Genomic DNA, 24,401 nt, shown 5'->3' with positions numbered 1-24,401 from the left:
CCGCCGGCGTTCTCAGCACAACTTAGCTTTGTCCATTTCCGTTTCGTCAACCTCTTCAAAACGCAAAAACATGCCCATGGCTGGACCACCTTCAGCCCCAATAGACCTCCGTATCTTTGTACATTACTTCATCCACTACAAATGTGAAGTGTGTTTCTATCTGTCTTACTCAAGAATGCGTCAACATTTGCCACTGCGGAATTTGTTCAATGCTTCTGTTCTGCAGGGTGGTGTATTCTGATGATCATTTCAGGCCATTTCTCCTAAACTGTTTCTGGTGATGTTGACTGGAGACCGCACTTCCCAAACTATTTTCAATGTGTTGCTTCCAGCATACCACTCTGCCTGGCCTATTTCCCAGTAATGCGTTCTGCAAACCATTCTTCCATTCTTCCCAGCCAGACCTTATGCAACAGTTTTCAGAGACTTTCGAGAGGGAACTGGTTGCCTCACATCATGGATATTCCACCACAGAGAAGTGGCAAACCTTGCGGAATACCATGTACCTCAAAACCCTGGCTACCTTTGTGAAGAATACCTGCAAGACACTCGACTGGATTCAAGCCAAGGCAACTGAGATACTGCAATCTTTGAAGCCAAGCGTGTCACACTAGCTGAGTACAAGCGGTCAGCTCGCTCGAACAAAGTGCAGATTCACAGGGCAGCCAGGAACAAGGTTCAGTGGACTTCCAGGTACATGTACAGGACATAGCGTCGTGAGGAACTTCAGGCGGTCACTGTAATGGTAAACATGAGGCTAATGTGCAAAGGCATCAAGAAGACAGGAGGACGAGTTCAGAGCACGATAAGGCGCCTCAAATCCTCTAATGAGGAAGTAATCACAGACAAAAGCCAGTAGATGAAGTGGTGGGATGAGCACTGCTCTGATCTCTGTTCCAGAGGTTATACCGTGTCTGCTTCAGCACTTGATATCGTTACATGCTTGCCAGCCATGGACAAGCTCGATGCAGAGCCATCAGCAGAATAGCTCAGCAAGACTTTTGACATTTGGCCCCCAGTCAGGCCCCGAGTAGCGACGCGAGTGCTCCTGGTCTGATCAATTGCTGCAAGACCAACTTACTGCTCCCATTGCATGAAGTCCTTTGTCAGTTCTGGCAAGAAGGAGCTGTAGTGCAGGCCATGAGGAATGCCAAGATCAGTGCCCACTACAAGAGCAAGGGTCGAGGGAAGCGACTTCAACAACGACAGAGGTATTTCTCCGAAACACTTGAGGCTAAGCCTTTGCTCGGGTCATCTTGACTCGCCTGCAGAAACAGCACAATGTTCACGACCCAGAGGCACAGTGCGAAGTCCGAGTTCAATGGTCAATAGAAGACATGAACTTCTCCATTCCCCAAATGCAGAAGAATGGCAGAGAAAATGCCCGTTTACACCGCCTTCATCGACCTTACCAAGGCGTTCGAACTGGTCTGCAGAAAGGACTTTTTTCAAGAAAGGACCTCCTGGAGATCAGCTGCTCCCACGAAACTGCTGAGCGTGATAGCATCATGAAAGGGACAATGCAGTTCAACGGCAGCACTTCTGAGCCTTTCGACATCCATGGCGGCATCAAGCAAGGCTGTGTCCTCGCTCCCACACACTTTAGGACTTTTTTTGGCAGTGCTCCTAAAACATGTCTTTTGCATGTCAACGGAGGGGATTTACAGAGGCATTAGATCAGACAGCAGGTTCTTCAACCTAACCTGCTCAGAGACAAGGCAATCATCAAGTACATGCTGTTTGCCGATGATGCTGCAGTTGCAACATACATCCAGCAGAAACTCCAGTTATTGATAGACTGCCTCTCCGACCCATGCAAGAATGTTGGGCTGACTATCAGTTTGAAGAAGGAGAAAGTGAGGTCTGCAGATGCTGGAGATCAGAGATGGAAATGTGTTGCTGGAAAAGCGCAGCAGGTCAGGCAGCATCTAGGGAACAGGAGTATCGACGTTTCGGGCATTAGCCCTTCTTCAGGAAAGGCTGATTCCTGAAGAAGGGCTAATGCCCGAAACGTCGATTCTCCTGTTCCCTAGAGGCTGCCTTTCCTGCTGCGCTTTTCCAGCAACACATTTCAATATCAGTTTGAAGAAGACGAGCGTCCTGGGACGGGACACGGAGGAACCGGTAATCATCACCATCGATGACTCCAAGCTGAATAAATCATCAATTTATGTACCTTGGCTCTGCCATCGTGAAACCATGAGCACATTGCCGTATGGCAGTGAAACTTGGACTACATATGGCAGATAGGAGGGAATATTTATCACCTTTTATTCAAGGAGTATCCGATACCATCCCGGTCATATCCTGGCAAGACAGAGTGTGCAACGCTGCAGTCCTACCTCGAGTTGGTCTTCCCAGCATTTACACTCTGCTCAGGTAGAGGAGACTATGCTGGCGGGGTCAAGACCAAAACTTGGAGGATGGCCACATCCTAACGGATATCCTTGATGGTGAGATTGCTACTGGGAAGAGACCTACTGGGCGTCCCAAACAGGGTTTCAAGGACGTCAATATGACGTACATGAAGACGCTTGAAATCTGAATGAAGTCCTGGTGGAGGCTTGCAGCTGACTGCACGAGATGGAGAAGGACCCTGAACCAACACCTCAAAACACGGGAAAAGAAGCTGAGGAGTATTGCAGTAAATAGGCATGAGTACAGCCATTTTAGCAGATCAACGACCACATACAGATGTGACCTGTGCGACCAGGACTGTCATTTCAGTCACAAGCAACATTGCTCCAGTGAAGCAGAATGCAAGAACAACGAGGATGCGGCCCATGGTCAGCCATGACCGAGAGGGTCCCAACAAGCAACTCTTCCAAGTTTACTTCACTGTGAATCTGACTGCGGGCCCAACTTCTCACACTATTTCACTCTGATTCTGACAGACTGCTTCTCTGCAATGCTCACTGCAGTCAAATCTTACTCGTTTGCTTTCTGAAGATGCACACTGCAGGCGACATTTTGCAATTTATTTCACTGCGGTGCGAACAGTTGTCGCCGTTTCCAAGACTGCTTCTCTTCCTCGACGGTTCATAAAGATGGGAACTGAAGGCCATTCATGCTCGATTCCTTCACTCACTGCAATATCGATTTCAGACCTCTCTTTGATGCCTGTTTTACTGTAAGTTGACTGCAGATTACTCTTCCAGACAGCTTCTCTGAGTTGTTTGCTGCAGACTTCACTTCCTTGAATGCATCATTATAATTTTGACACACGCTAATCATTGTGGGCGATTTCATTTATATGAGTGCTGCAGTCCACTGTTCTCAGGCATTTTCTCTACAATGAATACAAAGGTTGCTCATCCTTATCAGATACATTATGATGCAAACATCAGTCCACGTTTGCCAGACACATTCACCCTTCCCGGACTGCTCCACTGAAATCCTAAAATCATCGAATGTGACACTGAGTTGTTGACTGCAGGTCCCTTTCCCAGTCTGTTTAAACACCATGTTGACTACAGACCACTCTTCCCAGACTGCCTCACTCAAATGGTGTCTTCAGCCCGATCTTCCCAGTCTCCCTTTCCTGCATTACAAGCTTCAACCGCTCTTCCCAGATCTTTTTCCTGGGCTGCACACTGCAGACCACACCTCCCTGACTGCATCAATATCATTCTGCCTGAAGTCCAATCTCCCTCACGTCTGCTTTGACTGTCGTCCACGCCTTGCAAAATTTTACCCAGTAATATTCATTGCAAGCTGTACTCACAATTTCTTTCACTGGAAGTTTGACCACAGAGCCATCCGTCCTAGTCTTAATGACGGTGATGTTCTCCGCAGGCCGCTCTGAACAATCATTTTGCATGCAATCTTGACTGAAGACCATTCTTAACACACTATTTAACTGCATTCGTCCCTGCACGCCACATTTCGCAGTCTGCATCACTGATTTGCTACCTTCAGGTCGCTAATCCCAGACTGATTCACTGCCATGCAGACCTCAGTCACCCTATTCTTCGACTGCCCGTGCGATGCTCACTGCCAGACAATTTTCCTGGCCTGCTCCACTGAGAAACTAACTTCGAAGCACTTTTCACAGACTTTCCACGAGTGGCACACTGCAGTTACTCTTTACAAACTGTTTCATTATGACAGCCGGTGGCAGCGATTCTTCTCAAGCAGCATCGCTACGATGCTATTGACAGGCCAATCCCCCTCAATGCCATGTTGAGTCCGGGCCACCCTTTGCTGACTAATTTGCATTGACGTACACTGTAGGACACTTTACCTCGTCTGATTCATTATGTTGCTCACTGTTGGCTACCATTGACAGGCAATTACCCTGTGATGATGACTGCAGACCACATCTCACATACTGTTGTACTTCAATGCTGACTTCAGGCCATGTTTCCTGGGTTGTTTTACCGCCACACACACTTGAAGCAAATCTCCTCGCATGATTCACTGCAAAGCCCACGACCAGACTTTGATCCTACTCTGCTCTTCTGAGATGCCGACTGTAGACCATTCCTCCAGGACTGATTCACTGTCCTGTTAACAGCATGAGTTTCTTGCCGGATGGCTTCATTGCGAGGCTCACGACAGGGAACTTTTCCAGACATCTTCACTGAGAGGCTGACTTTAAGTCACTCTTCTCCGACTGTTTTTCTACAATGTAAACTTCAGGTGCAGCTCATGGACTCTTTCACTCATTAGCTGAATGAAGACAATTTTTTGTGGATTGTATCAATGTGTTAATCACGGCATGGCACTCTCCCTGAGGATTTTGCATTGTGTGCAAACTGCTGTCCAATCTTTCCAGGTTACTTCTCCGTGCTGCTCGCAGCAAGGTCTCTTCCAGAACTCTGTCACTGCAATGCCGACCTCATGCCACTTTTTCCAGAATGTTTCACTGTGTTTATCAATGAAGATCACACTTCGCAGTCTGCCTCTGTGGCTGACCACAGCTCATTCTGTCGAAACTAGTTGATCGTGACAGTGTCAAGAGTGCTTTACTCAGTACAAATCTCCGCGCTTTTTGTGTCTTGTAAGTGTTTGATGGAGACATTGTCGAGTGAGTTTTGCATCAGCTTGCACTCATGTTTTGAAGCTATCCTCATAATAGTTGTTGAGCAATGCAGATGGAGAGTTACAATGCATTTAACACCTGGGAGAAATTCCTGGCGTGACACTTCTAGTACTTTTGGCCTGTGTTTAATGTTTGTTGAACTTCTCAGGGAGTGTTTTTGCTCTCCATTCAGAGATCTATATCTCTCATTATCTTGTACACCTCATTCAAGTCACCTCTCTTCCTTCAAGGTGAAAAGCCCGGGGTGACTGAATCTCTCTTCATAAGGCAGATACACTAATCCAGGCAGCATGCCAGTAAATCTCCAATGCAGCCTCTCTAAAGCATCTATATCCTTCGGATAATGAGATAACCAAAACAATGTACCAAGTGTTGTCTAACCCGGGTTTTATAAAGCCGCAACAAAATTTCGTGGATTTCAAACTGAATCTCATGTTAATGAAAGCCAAAGGACTATACGCCTTCTTAACAACCCTATTAACGTGGGTGGCAATTTTAAAGGTTATATCTCTGAGGACCCAAAGGTCCCGCTGTTCCACCACTTTGCCAAGAATCTCCTACCCTGTATTTAGCATTCAAATTTGTCATTCCAAAATGAATCATTTCGCAAATATATCCACGTTGAACTCCATATACCATTTCTCAGCCAAGCTCTGCATCCTGTCAATGTCTCCCTATAGCCTTCAACAGCCCTCAGCACAATCTACAGCACCGCTGACACTTTTGTCATTGGCAAACTTACCAGCCAGCCTTCCACTTCTTCATCCAAGATATTTATAAAAACTTACCAAAGCAAGAGGCCCAAGAACACATGCCAACACTGATAACAGATCGATAGGCAGAATACTACCTATCCACTACCACTCGCTGTCTCCTTTTGGCCTTCCAAGTCTGTATCCAGACAGCCAGATTTCCCCGTGCCCCATACCTCCTAATTTTCTGAATCAACCTACAATGGCGAAATTTATCAAATGTCATGCTGAAATCCATAAGAACCACATCCACTGTTCTTCCTTCGTCAATCTGACTCAATAAATTCTCGAAGAATTCATTAGGCTTGTGAGGCCTGACCCACCCCTCCGAAAGTCATATTGACAGTTTTTAATAAAGCTACGCCAAGCCAAATAGAGGTAAATCTACTTTTTCGACTGTTTTGTGGGTATTTTGTGATTTTTAACTTTGTCTACCCAAGTCCAATAAAGACCCCTCCTCATCAGCAAATAGCAGAATGTTTCACCCGGTGCTGAGTCTGTATTGAGAGTGTCTGATGCAAGCAGTGTCAGCAGTTCTTGCGATTTAGCATTTAGATTTTTCGATTTAAAGGTGGGAAGGGATGTTTTTCAAACCGGAGCCCTGTGGTGAACATAGGAATTGGTGCTGTTTCCATTGCCATTTACGTTAATATAAAAGAATTTAAATGGAAGCAGAGGAACATTTGTTGCGTGGATGAGATAAGCCACCAGAGGAAGTGGCGGAGGTTGGTAAACTTATGACACTTAAAAGAAATGTGGATTGCTACATTACTACAAAGGATTTAGAGTGATATGGTCCAAGTGCTTGTAAATGGGACTAAATAAATGTAGGAGATCTGGTTGACATGGACGAGTTGGACCAAATGTTCTGCTTCCATACTGCATATCTGTGTAACTCAATAACTCAGAGTGCTTTCCATTACTTTGCTGACCACAGTCGTAAGACTAACGTTCTGTAATTACCAGGGATTTCTCATTTCCTTTTTTGTGAACAGAGAAAAAGCATTCGACTCCTTCATACCATTCAGTAATACTCCCGTAGAGAGTGAGGGTGTAAAGATCATCGCTAGTGGCGCAACAATCCCATTACTCACTTCACGTAATTAGCTTGGAAAACATGTCGTCCGGCCCTGGGAACTCATCGATCCCAATGCTACACCGAATTTTCAGCACATCCACTTTCTTCATATCAAACTGTTCGAATCTATTGACCTGTTCCACAGATTTCTCACTATCAAGAAGGTACGTCTGCATAGTGACTACAGATGCGAAAATAAAGTGTCATTTAGGGCCTCTCCTACCTCGTCAGACTCCAGCACAAGTTGTCTCCACGACCTACGATTGGCCCTACTCTCACTTTCTCTGTAGATTTATGTATGCATCAAGTTAGTGTCGAAAACCTTTGAGTTTTTCATACTCCTTCTCGCCAAGATTTTTCTGTGTCCCCTCCTAGGTCAACGCAGTCCATTTTTGCGTTGTTTCCTAAATAACCTGCAATTCTCTAAAACTGTGCCAGACATTTGATTTCTCAACTTTGGTCACAGCTCCTTGCGTTTCCATTCCTTGCCTATCTCAGTGGGAAAACACTTTCCAACTCTCGCAACAAGTTCTTCTGAAACAGCCTCCACATTTCTGTTGTGCGTTTTCCATGCAACAATTGTTCCCAATACTTCTCCACAGGTCCTGTCTCGTAGCAGTACAATTGGCCATCTCCAATTACATACCTTCCCATACAATATTTTCCTATCCCTCTCCATGGCTGTGTTAAAGGGAAGTCAATTGCGGTCACTGTCACCGAAATCCTCTCCCACCTACGGATCTGACACCTGGCCTGGTTCGTTGTCTTGCTCCAAATCCAATATGGTCTACCTGCTAGTCAGTCAATCTACGTATTGTGTCAGGAGTCATTCTTGGACACATCTCACAAAATCGTCTCCAATAAGACCATCTGTATTAAGGAGGTTTGAATCAATATTGGGGAGGATGAAGTCATCTATAACAGCAACGGAGTGGATGTGCTATTGACAACAGCCAATCATTTGACTAATCCTTTCCAGTTACTGACTTCCACCCATAGTGACTCAGCAGACAAATGCGAGTTAATTAGCAAATCTACTCCACAAAATCATTTACCTAATCCGTGTTTGCTTTTTAAACTACGTATAAACCCTGGAGTCCCCAGAAGTCATGCCTGCCTTTGAGAAATCCATGCCTTTGTTACAGCCACAACATCGTGCTCCAAGTGCCGGTCAATGTTCTATGTTCATCACTTCTATTCATAACGCACATTGCATTGAAACAGTCACATGTTAACCCATCCATCTGCACTATCAACTGAGTGTCCTTCCTGACAGACTCTTTGTATTCTATTTCTGTTCAGCAACAACTCTCTCTTCTGATCTGTAGCGCTGGTTGCATTCACCTGCCAAACTAAGTTATAACCGACAACACTGATTTAGATATTATCCTGTCCAGGACATTCGTGCCAGTCGAGGTGCAACTCGTCCTTCATGTACAGATCCCCCCTTCCCTAGCAGCAACCCAGTGAAGGCTTTGATTCAAACAATTAGACTTGATTTGCTGGAATTTGTTTCCATGGGATGGCGGCCATTGAAAAATAGGTATATTTTCACTTGGTTGGGGAACTTCAAAACTTGGTGGCATAAGTTTAAGGTATGAGGAGAAAGTTATGAAAGGCAATGGAGGGGTAATGTTTTTACACAGAGAATCTTCTTATGGGGAAAAATATATGCACGTTCCTGACGTTTAAAAGTCATTTCTGTGAGAAGACCAGTCGGAAAGATTGAATGTGAAAGCGGCAAATGCAATCACGTGTGATTAAGTTTGTTTGGCAACGGGGACAGCATGAAGTGGTTGGACTGAATGGTAGGCTTCTGTACAGAATGACTCTATTCAATAATCTAGCAAGCATGTTGTTGTCTTGACATTGTCCCGTAAGTGTCTTTATTTGACAGTGTGTCATTTCTCTGTGAAGGGATGATAAGGAAAACGTTCATTTTTAAAGCAGAGATAGTAATCAACTGACCATTTTGAATTTCTGGTCAAGTGAAGGCATTGTGTACTTATTAAGTTGTTCGATCTTTTGTTTGAGACACAATATCGGAGTCTGTAATTTATTATGTGCAAAGTCTGCGATTGTTTATTTTTAAAATGTGGTTAGTAAATATTGAAATCGCTTTTGGTGATCTTCGATGGGCTTATATGACAGAACAAGGAACAAGTCAGACCATACAGAATCACTGTACAATCGTTGGCCCAAATGAGATCCATTGCTGAAACTATTCATCAGAGAACATGGAACATTATAACACAGTACAGTCCCTTTGGCCCTGGAAGTTGTGTCAACGTGGGAAACCAATCTGAGCGCCAAAGCCCGACGTGTTCCCACCACATTGGGCACTCTTCCTGCTCAAATACTCATCTAAAGCTACTTTGAAGTTTTGAATCCCTGCGATACTATTAAGGATATTATTTAAGGACTATTCTCGCTGAAGAGGGTGAGGAGCTGGATCCTTTGGAATTCAGCAGAATGTGAGGGTAAAGGATATATCAGCCAAGGTGGGAGGAACAGGGAAATAGGAACAGAAAGTTTTCTTTCCCCTCTTGGATGAATCTAAGACCACATTGAAATAGTCTGAGAACAAGGAGTCACACATTGAGAAGCAATTGCTTCTCTCAAAGAGAAATATATCAATGGAATTCTTCACTGCAGAGTGTTATCAAAATTGGCCAAACAACAATATTCAAGAATGTGCAGTATAGACGTTTATTCGGGAATGCAATCAAGGATTATGGGGAAAAGGGAATTAAGGGGAGATGTGATGAGCAAGTCAGCCACAATCCAATGAATGGCAGATCGCAGTCGATGACCGAAATAGACGACTGTGGATCTTTCATCTTCTGGTCTTCTTGAGAGAATTGGAACACTCTTTTTGAAACGGTGGTGGTAACGAAGAATATACAGAGAATCCTGCATATCAAGATAGTTTTGAATTACCAGGGTGGACGGAAATACAGCTTTGACATTTCAGTCAGGTCAGTCGTGAGTTTATTGAAATATAGGGCTGATCGCAATCTTCCTGCACACGGATTGAATGGTTTATCCAATCAATGAGAGGCAGCGCCAGAGTGAATGTATCGCTTTTTCTAGTCCCTCTCTGAAGAACGAATGTGGTAACGTTCCAAAAAGTATGCAATACACGTTTAAGCCGATGAAAACATGGAGTGGAACGTTACAGCAGACACCTTCCCGACGCTCCAACGTGTATTGGTCCTGCCAAATTATACTATGACGTCTACACATCCCCATTTTTCACGTTCATTCCACTGCCTTGTAAATTATGACACCTAACAACATATCAATGCATATAACGACATAAAAAAACAGAAGCACATTAAAAGTAGGAGTACGATAGGCCATCTGGTCCGCCAACCTGTTGCACCCTTCAACAAGATCATGTCTGATCTTTTTATGGACTCAGATTCACTTGCCCAGTCTCTCACGATAACTCCTAATTCCTTATCTGATCAAAAATCCAAATTTGCCCTCAAAACATTCAAGGAGGTTTCCTCAGTTCTTTCAGTTGGCAGGGAAATCCACGAATTCACTGCCATTTTGCTGAAGAAGTTCCATATCTGCTGTTCTGCTCCCTTTATTCTAAGGTTATTGTCCCGACATCTGGTTTCACCCGCCAGTGGAAACCATGTTCCTGCTTCTATCTTATTTATTCCTCCATAATTTTGTCTCAGGGCATTTTCAAAGGTGTGAGTTTTCCCGCTTTATTTAGCGTCCCAGGCAGCAACTTCCAGAACCCCACCATATTAGGCATGCAAATATATTCCTCCCTCGAAGTCTCATGCCTAGCAATTGAAAGTTATGTCTCCTTCTTACTAGCGCTTTGAAATCAGCTGTTTTCCATTCAACTTGCCCATGGTCCTGATAATCTTGGCGATCTTTACCAGGTTTCCTTCCCAAGAATTTCTCTGCTCTCCGATATTATCCAAACTTATGTTTTCACTTTATGTTACTGGAATTCACCATCCCACTCAAAAAGCTGAACACTATTCAGAAAGAAGAAACCCACTTTACTGGCATCACACCCAGAGACATTCCCCTCTCCACAGGTAATTCTCAGCCACAACAGCGCATACCATTCCGTTCAGAAATTCATCAAAATGACATTGAACGTAATTTGCATGCCCCAATGGCTTCCAACATCGAGTAGGATAAGTCTAATGGGTGCAAATAAAGTACCTCTGTAAGTGATCCTTCAAGCCACTTTTCTTTACTACCTGACGTCTTTAGCTCTTCGGTGTCACTAACTTAACTTCCTAATGTGGATGAGGTACCCAATTCTCATTCTCTTATCCCCGTGCAGATCTCAACCTGATCTTGATGATAACGCCTCCAGGATTCCCCTAAATCTAAGATTGACGGGAAATTAATCTTGTTCCTAACATTAAACCGAACTGCTAATCGAACATTGACAGAATTATAATCCAAATTCAATACTCACTGTACTCTTAATGCTACAAACATGACACTGAACCCTGAATCCAGCCTAACACTGACGATACATTTACACAGAACGCTAAACCACTGCACTGCAATTCCATTGATACTGAATCCTTCGTTGAATATAAAGACTGATCCTAAGACAAATCGTTTAAAGGTGACCAATATTAATATCTCCGAAACCACACGTCGCCTCACTTCATTAACCACATAGTGGACACCCGTGCCCCTTATCTCCATCCCAACAGCACGAAAACTCTCCTGCCCCAAAACAACCTCTAAACATATGAGAGTCCCAGGAAACAACATTTGCTATGGCCCCTCACCTCGTATCAAAACACGACATACAAATGTGCCCCACAAAAACAAAAACAAAATGCTAACAGGTCGAAACACGAGACGCAATCAGAAGCATTCACTGAACATCACCGTGCAACTTTCCCTGCTGGAAACACGCCATAGTATTCCTGTACAAGGGCCTATGCCCGAAACGTCAATTCACCTGCTCCTCGGATGATGCTGACCTGCTGTCCTCTTCCAGCAGTGACTTTTCGACCCTCAATTCCATCACTTACAGCCCTCACATTCTCCACAGTATAACACAATCCACGTGGAATAATGTGACGGGCAGAGTTCACGAAATGCTAACATATCCTAACTAGCTCGTTATTGCACTCACCATAATCACATTCACAGACAGATGATTCCCCAGCCTTTTCCCATCACCAAACTCCCCACGTCAGTCACAATATTTTCGATTTTTGAAGGGTCCTCAATCTGGAGGAATTTTCTTTTATGGAAGTTCGATATTGGTGTACAACCGGCAAGATGGTCAGGCTATTTTATTCATTCGAGTGATTTGGGAGTCGCTGGTGTCACAGCATTTAATGCCGGTTACGAGTTGCCATTAGATAGTGGTGGTAACAGGTTCAGTCCCTGTGGTGCAGGGAAAGCGGTAGCACTGGCTGCGAGCAAGTTCCAGAATTTTGACCGAGCGACACTGAAAGCGCAGGAATATAATTCTATGTAAGAACGATGAATGAATAGGAGGGGAACTTTTAGGGGTCAATGTTCTCAAGCAAATGTTGTCTTGTCTTTCTCGAGGATAGTCGTCTTGACTTTGGATCTGAATGTCAAAACAGTTTTTAAAAGTATCTGCAATGCATCATGAATATGGTATCCATTGTTCGCATAAACATGGGTAATATTGAGCTTCTTGTGCTCTGTTGAATCTGCACTCATTCAGGCAAGTGGGGATGATTCTACCAAACTTGTGACTTGTCAGTGTGGAACGACATTGAGGAATCAGGAGGTATGCAATTATCTAAGCGTCTGAACTGCTCTTGGAGCGATTGTACTTGTCTGAATAGACATCTTCAGTTTCCATTCAATGTTATCCCTCACTATGTTCATTTTGGAGAGAGGGCATTCATGGATAACCAGGCAAGCATCATTTCTGGATTGCTTCTAAAACAGCTATAGAGGCAGAAATTACATGCAGAATGTCTCATGTTTTTATTAGTATTATCAGTGCCTTGGATGGAAATGTGCATCAGAGCACTGAAATACCTCAGAACCTTTTAGAGTTTCAGAGGAATTACAAATCACGTTTGTCGAATGCTGGGAAGTACTCTCGAGAAATGTTTGAAACATTTACACTTGCAGTTTTTTTTTCTCTGAAGCACAGGGAATTTGTACCGATGGACACTCGATGGACGACGGAGGTTTGAGGAAATTGGCAATACGTAATTACCCATATAATGGAGAACCACCGTGCTAACAGAACATGAGGTAAGTGTGAATTAAAGCTACTGAGAGCGCTGTGAACATTACTACAATGGGGTAGAAATGATCAAGAAACAGAAAGAGAAGTGAGTGATGTAACTGTGGAGAGATGAGAAGTTGTGAGACGGACTGATCCGATGTGTCACAAATATGAAGAAGATCATGGAAATAGCGAATTCTGTGTTGCTCATTTTTATTTTGTGAAATATTCAGCTGCCTTTTTTGAACGCAGGCCTGAGTTTGCTACTTGAATTTCAGTTGTTGACTGGTCATTGAGGGAAGGTCATCATTACGAGGTTTCAAAATGGAACGGGGAGTATTTGAAGAGCCATTTGCATTAGAAATTGACACAGTTTCCAATTCAGTTTTATTATTTCATGTGATCAGTGTCGGCCATTCATGAGGGAGTCTGTAATTCTTCCAATTCAGTCCACACGCTAACTATTTTCCAGTGTCAGAGAATTAGTTCAGCTGTCGTCATCTGTTTGTTCTCACTTTTCAAGAAGGAAAAAAACATCAATTTGGAATATTGTGCAATAGAAATATCCCCGTGGAGATACCGATGAGCATAAAATTAAGATCCTGCTGATCGTTCACAATAGATTCAAACTGACGGGGATTGCCTGCAGAAGTTAGTGACACATTACTGCCCACTGAAAATGCGCGATCTGGTTCGAACAGTGAGAAAAATATTCTACCTGGTGCTCGGCGTCATTGGCTTTCCTGGTGAGTGAAGATAATCACTGACTTTGATTAAATCCCTGCCTGACCTAGATTCTGCGGTTACCCAGTGAGCAAGAATGTTACTTCAACAGCACGTCAGCTCAAATATTCCGGACATACTTCAGCAGTTTCATTCTGCTGCTGTCACTGTTTCAATCTCTCCTCACGATGTTATTGCAACAGTGATGGACTATTCCATGAGTAGAACAAAGTCTCTGACGAATATTATGTGAAGGACTGTAATCATTTGTACAGTGATTGAATAGAACGAAATTGGGATATTATGTTTCAATCGTTATGGTTCAGAAACTCGTCTTAAAAAGAAATTTATTTTTTAAAAAGATGGATTTCCAAGAAAACTCATGGACTGAAGAAAAGCAACATGCAATTCCACTGAACACATTATAGCTGAGGCAATGGCTGTCTGAACACATGAACACTCCTTGCCAGTTCTGGCTTGCTCAGGAAGAATGTTCACCCTCTCTTAACAGTTTCTTTCTTTAATGCTCATTCCCCACAACATCAATAGTGCGACAGCCTCGGAGCAAATGGCACCTGCCTTTGAGTTGCATCTAGTATGTATTTGATACCATCTGCTCCTGCAGAAAGTAGTGTTGCAAATTCTTTCGAAGGAAGAAGCTGGGGTTTCAGGAACATTTCTCTTTTTATCAAGCATGTTGCAAGTTTGGTCTTTGGCATTGCTTGAACTGAAATTGGTCTGAAAGAATTTGGTAGTTTCTAATCTGCCTATGCATTTGTTCCACATATAAAATCTTACTGGCCCATTTTCTTCTTCTAAAAACCCTTCTTCATGCTCACGTCCCATATGTACAAAAGTGCAGGTTTGAATTTCACTGCTGTGTCAATTCAAATTATTCATCCTCTTCCCAAATACTTTGACTTGCTTGTGTTGATGAAGTCCAACCTTTACCACTTAGTTTCCATGATGGAGAATGGTCGTCTGTACTGATCATTTTTGTTTTCCCTTCTCCCTCTCTTACAGTCAATTTAGCGATGGTTGGAATCCTACTTCGGGGTAAGTGTGGACTCTCATCCTGCAGCAGGCGTTATCTGCTGGCCATGGCAGTAGTGGATCTGTTGGTCGTTATCATTGAGATCATACTCAAAAGAATCAAACATGATTTTTTCCCACCATCATTCTTGGACATTACCCCTGTCTGTTGTGTTCACGCTGTTCTGCGCCGTCTACTCATAGACTGTTCTGTCTGGTTCACCATCGCTTTCACCTTTGATCGATATGTCACCATTTGTTGTGAGAAACTGAAAATTAAATACTGCACTCAAAAAACTGCAACTGTCGTTCTCACAACAATCGGCTGTCTGTTTTTTCTAAAAAATATTCCTGTCTACTTCAGGTTTGAACCTAAAAGGATCATTGGCAATGTACCATGGTACTGTTCGAATTCAGATGCATACTATTATGACCCTGTGTGGAGAGGATTTAACAACTTTGAGAAGATTCTAACACCAATATTCCCTTTCTTTTTAATTCTGTTCCTCAACGCTCTGACAGTCAAACACATTTTAGTGGCCAGTCGAGTCCGGAAAGTTCTGAAGGGCCAGAGCAATGGAGAAAAATCTAGTGACCCAGAGATGGAGAGTAGAAGGCAGTGTATAATTTTACTTTTCGTCATTTCTGGAAACTTCATAATTTTGTGGCTGTTATATATTTTATATTATTTCGATATTGATGATCCTTTAGATAGGGATGGGGAATATGCATTTGAAAGAGTTGCATACATGCTGCGAAATTTGAATTGCTGTACGAACACCATTGTCTATGTGGCATCTCTGTCCAAGTTCAGAGAGAAGCTCAGGAACCCATTGGAAGCTATTTTTGCTTGAAATATTCAATCAACCAACAATCAAAGCAACTGACTGAGCAGCACTTAGTGTGTCCAATTCAGAAAAAGAAAATATCCGGGAAATGTCTGAGCGATTTTGTTAACTAGGGACAGGAAGTTGCACAATCTGAGGAATACTGAGAGCTCTTGTCAGATGCCAAATACAAAGCGGCCAAGGAGGGTAGATGGCTCTGGTATGACCCGAAGTGAATGAAGAGAAGTATGCAGTCACTTTAAAAAGTTTCACAACAACAGAAGAGGAGGAAACATAATTCTTGGAGGAAATAAATAGACACGAATTAGGAGCAGACGGAGGCCGTTTATCTTGCTGAGTCCACCAGAAAACTCAAACAGATCAGGGCTGATTATCTACATCAATATCAGTTTCCTAAACCGCATCGACTCCAGTTGTTGTTGAACTGAAAAATTGAATTCATCCCCGCGCTGAACTGAGATTATCAGAGAACTGAAATTTACAAAAGATGTCAGACATGCCGAAAAACGTCATCAATGCAGCTAACGTTCGGTTGACCAGATATAAAAACGGCAGGAAGGCAATCGAAGTGCCTCCCACAGGACAGGAAATGAAAGTGATCGACATTTTCTCCTCTACTAGGTCTCAGCTCCTCGCATCCGCTCACACAAAGCAATCACAAAAGAAAATGTTGTGCATACGGCAAATCTTCATGTGTAATTACACATTATATTCTCATAAAATTCATAATGAGAGACAAATTTTTAAATTTGCATTCCGTCCATTTCTGATTGTGTCACTGCTGTACCCTCCACCTGAGTGAACCCCTAGGCTTTTCGCGTGGGAAAGTATCGTGGTAAAATTTATGCACAGCCAGCAGATGAGTTGGGAAATGAAATAATAGGCCATCACATAGATGGGGGGATGATACCGTTCCCCATTCATGGTAAGCGTTGACAGTCACTGAAAGCTAAACTGCGGACCGGTCACTTACTCCATCTTCATATGTGTAAATGCTTTCTGAATATATCCTTTGCAGACAGTTCCTTTTCGAGCCACAAGTGGAACGAAGGTTTTCAGTCAGACGTGACTTTTCCATTTTGATGACTTCCTGATATCAGTCTCTTTGCTGAAAGCTTAATCGATTGCATTCCTTCCCCAGACTCGATTACGTCACTGCTGGAACTCAGATTCCACACTGTCGTAGCTGGACATTAGGGAATCCAATGTTGTCTGTTTCCAACTGCCACGACCTGCCAATTATAAATCCTTCCCGTCTGCTTCCTGCCTACACTCAGTCCACTTATTAACTACCATCCTGAATTACATAAGCTTGCCCTTGTATATCAATCTCTGCGTGGCCTCTTCCTATCCGAACGTGGCAATTGCTAATCTTCAATCACCAGCTTTACGTTGATTGCCTCCTCCAGCCATTTTGTTTCTCCTTACTTCTGTGATATGCTGGAATCTTGCAAGTCCCAACTCTTCCGTTCGCTGCAATGCACTTTAAACCTGCTATCTTTAAAATGGCATTGTCTCTAATGTTCTCCATAACACTGTGCTGTCTTTGCCCATCTCCAGCTTTGAAAACATCCACAATTTATTAAAGCTCCAACAGCAACAAACATCTTAATCTCCTTTTATGCGACGAGTGTCTGCAGCAATCACAGTCTCAGTTACACCAGGCAGACCTCACAAGCTTCCCATGTGTTTCACAGTCTCCATCCCTCCAGAAAACAAATCAATCTCCCCTTCTTCTTTCGTCGACCTTAACACTATTACTCCTCCACCCGTTAAGTTCACCATATTTCTGGAACTTCTTCCAAACAGACAGTGTTCATTGGCTGATTCCCCCTGTACATGGAAGTAACACTCTGTAACTCCTCCAGCTAATCTCCAATTGCTGCCTTTTAATATTCATTATCATCTCAAACACCAACATTTGTATCCAATTTCCCCCACACGCCTCCCTATTTTTCTAACCTGCACCAATCACTCCGACTTTCTCAACATTGTACCAACCCTGACATGCTACAATCCTCTACTTCTCTGGAAATATCTCAAATTCGTCTCCACGTTCCTGATTCCGTGACACATTCGGGCCTTTCCAAATCCCCACCCTGTTCATACATTCAAACCAATGTCCATTAATCTGTGAGTCCAAAACACCTTAAAATGCATCCCCTCGCTGTAAATTCCGCCGGCGTTCTCAGCACAACTTAGCTTTGTCCAGTCCGTTTCGTCAACCTCTTCAAAACGCAAAAACATGCCCATGGCTGGACCACCTTCAGCCCCAATAGACCTCCGTATCTTTGTACATTACTTCATCCACTACAAATGTGAAGTGTGTTTCTATCTGTCTTACTCAAGAATGCGTCAACATTTGCCACTGCGGAATTTGTTCAATGCTTCTGTTCTGCAGGGTGGTGTATTCTGATGATCATTTCAGGCCATTCCTCCTAAACTGTTTCTGGTGATGTTGACTGGAGACCGCACTTCCCAAACTATTTTCAATGTGATGCTTCCAGCATACCACTCTGCCTGGCCTATTTCCCAGTAATGCGTTCTGCAAACCATTCTTCCATTCTTCCCAGCCAGACCTTATGCAACAGTTTTCAGAGACTTTCGAGAGGGAACTGGTTGCCTCACATCATGGATATTCCACCACAGAGAAGTGGCAAACCTTGCGGAATACCATGCACCTCAAAACCCTGGCTACCTTTGTGAAGAATACCTGCAAGACACTCGACAGGATTCAAGCCAAGGCAACTGAGATACTGCAATCTTTGAAGCCAAGCGTGTCACACTAGCTGAGTACAAGCGGTCAGCTCGCTCGAACAAAGTGCAGATTCACAGGGCAGCCAGGAACAAGGTTCAGTGGACTTCCAGGTACATGTACAGGACATAGCTTCGTGAGGAACTTCAGGCGGTCACTGTAATGGTAAACATGAGGCTAATGTGCAAAGGCATCAAGAAGACAGGAGGACGCGTTCAGAGCACGATAAGGCGCCTCAAATCCTCTAATGAGGAAGTAATCACAGACAAAAGCCAGTAGATGAAGTGGTGGGATGAGCACTGCTCTGATCTCTGTTCCAGAGGTTATACCGTGTCTGCTTCAGCACTTGATATCGTGACATGCTTGCCAGCCATGGACAAGCTCGATGCAGAGCCATCAGCAGAATAGCTCAGCAAGGCTTTTGACATTTGGCCTCCAGTCAGGCCCCGAGTAGCGACGCGAGTGCTCCTGGTCTGATCAAATGCTGCAATACCAACTTACTGCTCCCATTGCATGAAGTCCTCTGTCAGTTCTGGCAAGAAGGAGCTGTAGTGCAGGCCATGAGGAATGCCAAGATCAGTGCCCACTACAAGAGCAAGGGTCGAGGGAAGCGAGTTCAACAACGACAGAGGCATTTCTCCGAAACACTTGAGGCTAAGCCTTTGCTCGGGTCATCTTGACTCGCCTGCAGAAACAGCACAATGTTAACGACCCAGAGGCACAGTGCGAAGTCCGAGTTCAATGGTCAATAGAAGACACGAACTTCTCCATTCCCCAAATGCAGAAGAATGGCAGAGACAATGCCCGTTTACACTGCCTTCATCGACCCTACAAAGGCGTTCGAACTGGTCAGCAGAAAGGACTTTTTTCAAGAAAGGACCTCCTGGAGATCAGCTGCTCCCACGAAACTGCTGAGCGTGATAGCATCATGAAAGGGACAATGCAGTTCAACGGCAGCACTTCTGAGCCTTTCGACATCCATGGCGGCATCAAACAAGGCTGTGTCCTTGCTCCCACACACTTTAGGACTTTAGGACATGCTCCTAAAACATGTCTTTTGCATGTCAACGGAGGGGATTTACAGAGGCATTAGATCAGACAGCAGGTTCTTCAACCTAACCTGTTCAGAGACAAGGCAATCATCAAGTACATGCTGTTTGCCGATGATGCTGCAGTTGCAACATACATCCAGCAGAAACTCCAGTTATTGATAGACTGCCTCTCCGACCCATGCAAGGATGTTGGGCTGACAATCAGTTTGAAGAAGACGAGCGTCCTGGGACGGGACACGGAGGAACCGGTAATCATCACCATCGATGACTCCAAGCTGAATAAATCATCAATTTATGTACCTTGGCTCTGCCATCGTGAAACCATGAGCACATTGCCGTATGGCAGTGAAACTTGGACTACATATGGCAGATAGGAGGGAATATTTATCACCTTTTATTCAAGGCGTATCCGATACCATCCCGGTCATATCCTGGCAAGACAGAGTGCGCAACGCTGCAGTCCTATCTCGCGTTGGCCTTCCCAGCATTTACACTCTGCTCAGGTAGAGGAGACTATGCTGGCGGGGTCAAGACCAAAACTTGGAGGATGGCCACATCCTAACGGATATCCTTCATGGTGAGATTGCTACTGGGAAGAGACCTACTGGGCGTCCCAAACAAGGTTTCAAGGACGTCAATATGACGTACAAGAAGACGCTTGAAATCGGAATGAAGTCCTGGTGGAGGCTTGCAGCTGACTGCACGAGATGGAGAAGGACCCTGAACCAACACCTCAAAACAGGGGAAAAGAAGCTGAGGAGTATTGCAGTAAATAGGCATGAGTACAGCCATTTTAGCAGATCAACGACCACATACAGATGTGACCTGTGCGACCAGGACTGTAATTTCAGTCACAAGCAACGTTGCTCCAGTGAAGCAGAAAGCAAGAATAACAAGGATGCGACCCATGGTCAGCCATGACCGAGAGGGTCCCCACAAGCAACTCTTCCAAGTTTACTTCACTGTGAATCTGACTGCGGGCCCAACTTCTCACACTATTTCACTCTGATTCTGCCAGACTGCTTCTCTGCAATGCTCACTGCAGTCAAATCTTACTCGTTTGCTTTCTGAAGATGCTCACTGCAGGCGACATTTTGCCATTTATTTCACTGCGGTGCGAACAGTTGTCGCCGTTTCCAAGACTGCTACTCTTCCTCGACGGTTCATAAAGATGGGAACTGAAGGCCATTCATGCTCGATTCCTTCACTCCCTGCAATATCGATTTCAGACCTCTCTTTAATGCCTGTTTTACTGTGATGTTGACTGCAGATCACTCTTCCAGACTGCTTCTCTGAGTTGTTCGCTGCAGACATCACTTCCTTGAATGCATCATTATAATTTTGACACACGCTAATCATTGTAGGCGATTTCATTGATATGAGTGCTGCAGTCCACTGTTTTCAGGCATTTTCTCTACAATGAATACAAAGGTCGCTCATCCTTATCAGATACATTATGATGCAAACAGCAGTCCACGTTTGCCAGATATTTTCATTGTGATTTGCACTGAGGCCAGTTATCCCATATTGGTTCACTGTGATGCGGATTGCTGGCCACTATTCCCAGACACATTCACTCTTCCCGGACTGCGCCACTGAAATCCTAAAATCATCGAATGTGACACTGAGCTGTTGACTGCAGGTCCCTTTCCCAGTCTGTTTAACCACCATGTTGACTGCAGACCACTCTTCCCAGACTGCCTCACTCAAATGGTGTCTTCAGCCCGATCTTCCCAGTCTCCCTTTCCTGCATTACAAGCTTCAACCGCTCTTCCCAGATCTTTTTTCCTGGGCTGCACACTGCAGACCACACCTCCCTGACTGCATCAATATCATTCTGCCTGAAGTCCAATCTCCCTCACGTCTGCTTTGACTGTCGTCCACGCCTTGCAAAATTTTACCCAGTAATATATTCATTGCAAGCTGTACTCACAATTTCTTTCATTGGAAGTTTGACCACAGAGCCATCCGTCCTAGTCTTAATGACGGTGATGTTCTCTGCAGGCCGCTCTGAACAATCATTTTGCATGCAATCTTGACTGAAGACCATTCTTAACACACTATTTAACTGCATTCGTCCCTGCACGCCACATTTCGCAGTCTGCATCACTGATTTGCTACCTTCAGGTCGCTAACCCCAGACTGATTCACTGCCATGCAGACCTCAGCCAGCCTATTCTTCGACTGCCCGTGCGATGCTCACTGCCAGACAATTTTCCTGGCCTGCTCCACTGAGAAACTAACTTCAAAGCACTTTTCACAGACTTTCCACGATGGCACACTGCAGTTACCCTTTACAAACTGTTTCATTATGACACCCGGTGGCAGCGATTCTTCTCAAGCAGCATCGCTATGATGCTATTGACAGGCCAATCTCCCTCAATGCCATGTTGAGTCCGGGCCACCCTTTGCTGACTAATTTGCATTGACGTACACTGTAGGGCACTTTACCTCGTTTGATTCATTATGTTGCTCACTGTTGGCTACCATTTACAGGCAATTACCGTGTGATGATGACTGCAGACCACATCTCACATACTGTTGCACTTCAATGCTGACTTCAGGCCACGTTTCCTGGGTTGTTTTACCGCCACACACTCTTGAAGCAAATCTCCTCGCATAATTCACTGCAAAGCCCACGACCAGACTTTGATCCCACTCTGCTGTTCTGAGATGCCGACTGTAGACCATTCCTCCAGGACTGATTCACTGTCCTGTTAACAGCATGAGTTTCTTGCCGGACGGCTTCATTGCGAGGCTCACGACAGGGAACTTTTCCAGACATCTTCACTGAGAGGCTGACTTTAAGTCACTCTTCTCCGACTGTTTTTCTACAATGTAAACTTCAGGTGCAGCTCATGGACTGTTTCACCCAATAGCTGAATGAAGACGATTTTTTGTGGATTGTACCAATGTGTTAATCACGGCATGGCACTCTCCCGAGGATTTTGCATTGCGTGTAAACTGCTGTCCAATCTTTCCAGGTTGCTTCTCCGTGCTGCTCGCCGCAAGGTCTCTTCCAGAACTCTGTCACTGCAATGCCGACCTCATGCCACTCTTTCCAGAATGTTTGACTGAGTTTATCAATGAAGATCACACTTCGCAGTCTGCCTCTGTGGCTGACCACAGCTCATTCTGTCGAAACTAGTTGATCGTGACAGTGTCAAGAGTGCTTTACGCAGTACAAATCTCCGCGCTTTTTGTGTCTTGTAAGTGTTTGATGGAGACATTGTCGAGTGAGTTTTGCATCAGCCTGCACTCATGTTTTGAAGCTATCCTCAGAATAGTTGTTGAGCAATGCTGATGGAGAGTTACAATGCATTTCACACCTGGGAGAGGTTCCCGCTGTGACACTTCTAGTACTTTTGACCTGTGTTTAATGTTTGTTGAACTTCTCAGGAAGTGTTCCTGCTCTCCATTCAGAGATCATTTTCCTCAATTTATCATTGCTGACTGGCTCACTGGTGTTACTGGAAATAAGTGAGTGAGGACTACTTTATATTTGCAGTGGGTTGAGAACAATGCCATTGTTCAGTATCTAAGCACCGGTCCACCAACACATCGGAGGTGAGAAGAGTGTTTGGAAGGTGGACTGAAATGCATGTGTTTCAAAGCGTGAAGTGTAATAGGCAAAGTAGATGAACTTATGATGGATGAACTTAGACATTTTCGTCAGTGCTGAGAAATTATTGTGAAACAGAACCTTGTTTGAGTGACAAGACTTGCAACCGGAACGTGTTCCAGATCTTTCTTTTATCTACATTTCAGGTGTGAAAGAAATGCGGCTTAAGGGAGTGGGGCATTTGCTTTACTGGTAAACCAGTATCTCACAGCTGTATAGGAGGAGGTCACTGTAGACGACGCATGCGTGAGGCAATTTGCTTTGACCTCAGAAATAGCAAAGGTGGAATCAGAATCCTGGTGGTATATAGCAGACATCCCAACAGACAGTGCGAGGTAGAGGAGAATTTGTCGACAGATTTTCTAAAAATGGAAAAACAGCGAGGTTTTTGCAATTGTTGATTTTATCTTCGCCGAGATTGACTGGAACTCATCACATTGTAGGAGTTTGGACGGGACTGAGTTTTTATAAACCATACAGGAGAATTTTGACACATGTAAACAGTCTCGGCAGGGAAGGGATTCTACTGGACCCAGCCAGATGAATGAAGGTTCAAGACTGGAGTATTTCGGGAGTAGTGAACATAATGCCATGAGTTTTAAAGTCTTCACAGACAGGGACAACAGCAGTCTCCAAATGTTAATGTTAAAGTGGACGAAGGTCAATAGCAACAATATTGGGGCAGGAACTGGAGAATAGTTGATAGCAGGCAGCTGTTTGATGGGCAACCAACATCGAACATGGGGGAGTATTTGAAACGGCGTTTGATATGAGTTTAGGAGCAGAATGTTCCTGCAAGATTGAAGGATCGGCATGGTCAGGTGCCTGAACGTTGGATCAACAGGGATGCTGAAAACTTTGTCAGGAAGGAAAAGGAAGCACACAGAAGGTATAGGGGGACAGGAAATAACAGAGCCCTTGAAATATATATGGAAAGAACGAAACAATTTTAAAACGACATTAGAAAAGCTAAAAGGGGTCATCAAAATTCATTAGCAAGCAGGTTTAAAAGGTTACCAAGTATTTTTATCCATATAAAAAAGGCAAAAAGATAGCTACGGAAAGGGTTGGCACATGGATGGACAAAGGAGATGTAATGTCTAAAATGAACGCTTTGTGTGTGTGTTCACCAAAATGAAGTAATTGATCTCAGACAAGGGAATGTCGACGTTTTACACCAAGTTGCGATAAAAAAAAATGTTTTATTGTGCGTCATAAAAAGTATTAAGGTAGTTAGGTCCCCAGGTCCGGATGGAATCTACCCCAGAATAT

At 44.1% G+C, this 24,401-nt stretch overlaps 1 protein-coding gene across 1 annotated transcript; it reads left to right on the top strand.

Annotated features, from left to right (window-relative positions):
• Positions 1 to 13,776: 13,776 nt before the first annotated feature.
• LOC148135713 (putative G protein-coupled receptor 139) lies at positions 13,777 to 15,706 on the top strand. Its single transcript, XM_087984313.1, has 2 exons — positions 13,777 to 13,843; positions 14,844 to 15,706. Exons 1-2 carry the CDS (start codon positions 13,777 to 13,779, stop codon positions 15,704 to 15,706), a joined length of 930 nt encoding a protein of 309 aa, XP_087840439.1.
• Positions 15,707 to 24,401: the final 8,695 nt, after the last annotated feature.

The sequence above is a fragment of the Chiloscyllium plagiosum genome, unplaced genomic scaffold, assembly GCF_037043375.1.
Source record: "Chiloscyllium plagiosum isolate Xiang-an unplaced genomic scaffold, Cpla_swu_hap1 HiC_scaffold_48, whole genome shotgun sequence".
Lineage (NCBI taxonomy): Eukaryota > Metazoa > Chordata > Chondrichthyes > Orectolobiformes > Hemiscylliidae > Chiloscyllium > Chiloscyllium plagiosum.
The sequence above is the reverse complement of the archived record's forward strand: the minus strand, read 5'-3'. Positions and strand labels throughout refer to the sequence as shown.

Bases quoted from the DNA above. Each gene is read 5' to 3' on its own strand.
- LOC148135713 (XM_087984313.1), top strand. From the start codon at position 13,777: ATGCGCGATCTGGTTCGAACAGTGAGAAAAATATTCTACCTGGTGCTC. The intron at 13,844-14,843 runs GTGAGTGAAGAT...CCTCTCTTACAG, and splicing joins CGGCGTCATTGGCTTTCCTG to TCAATTTAGCGATGGTTGGA.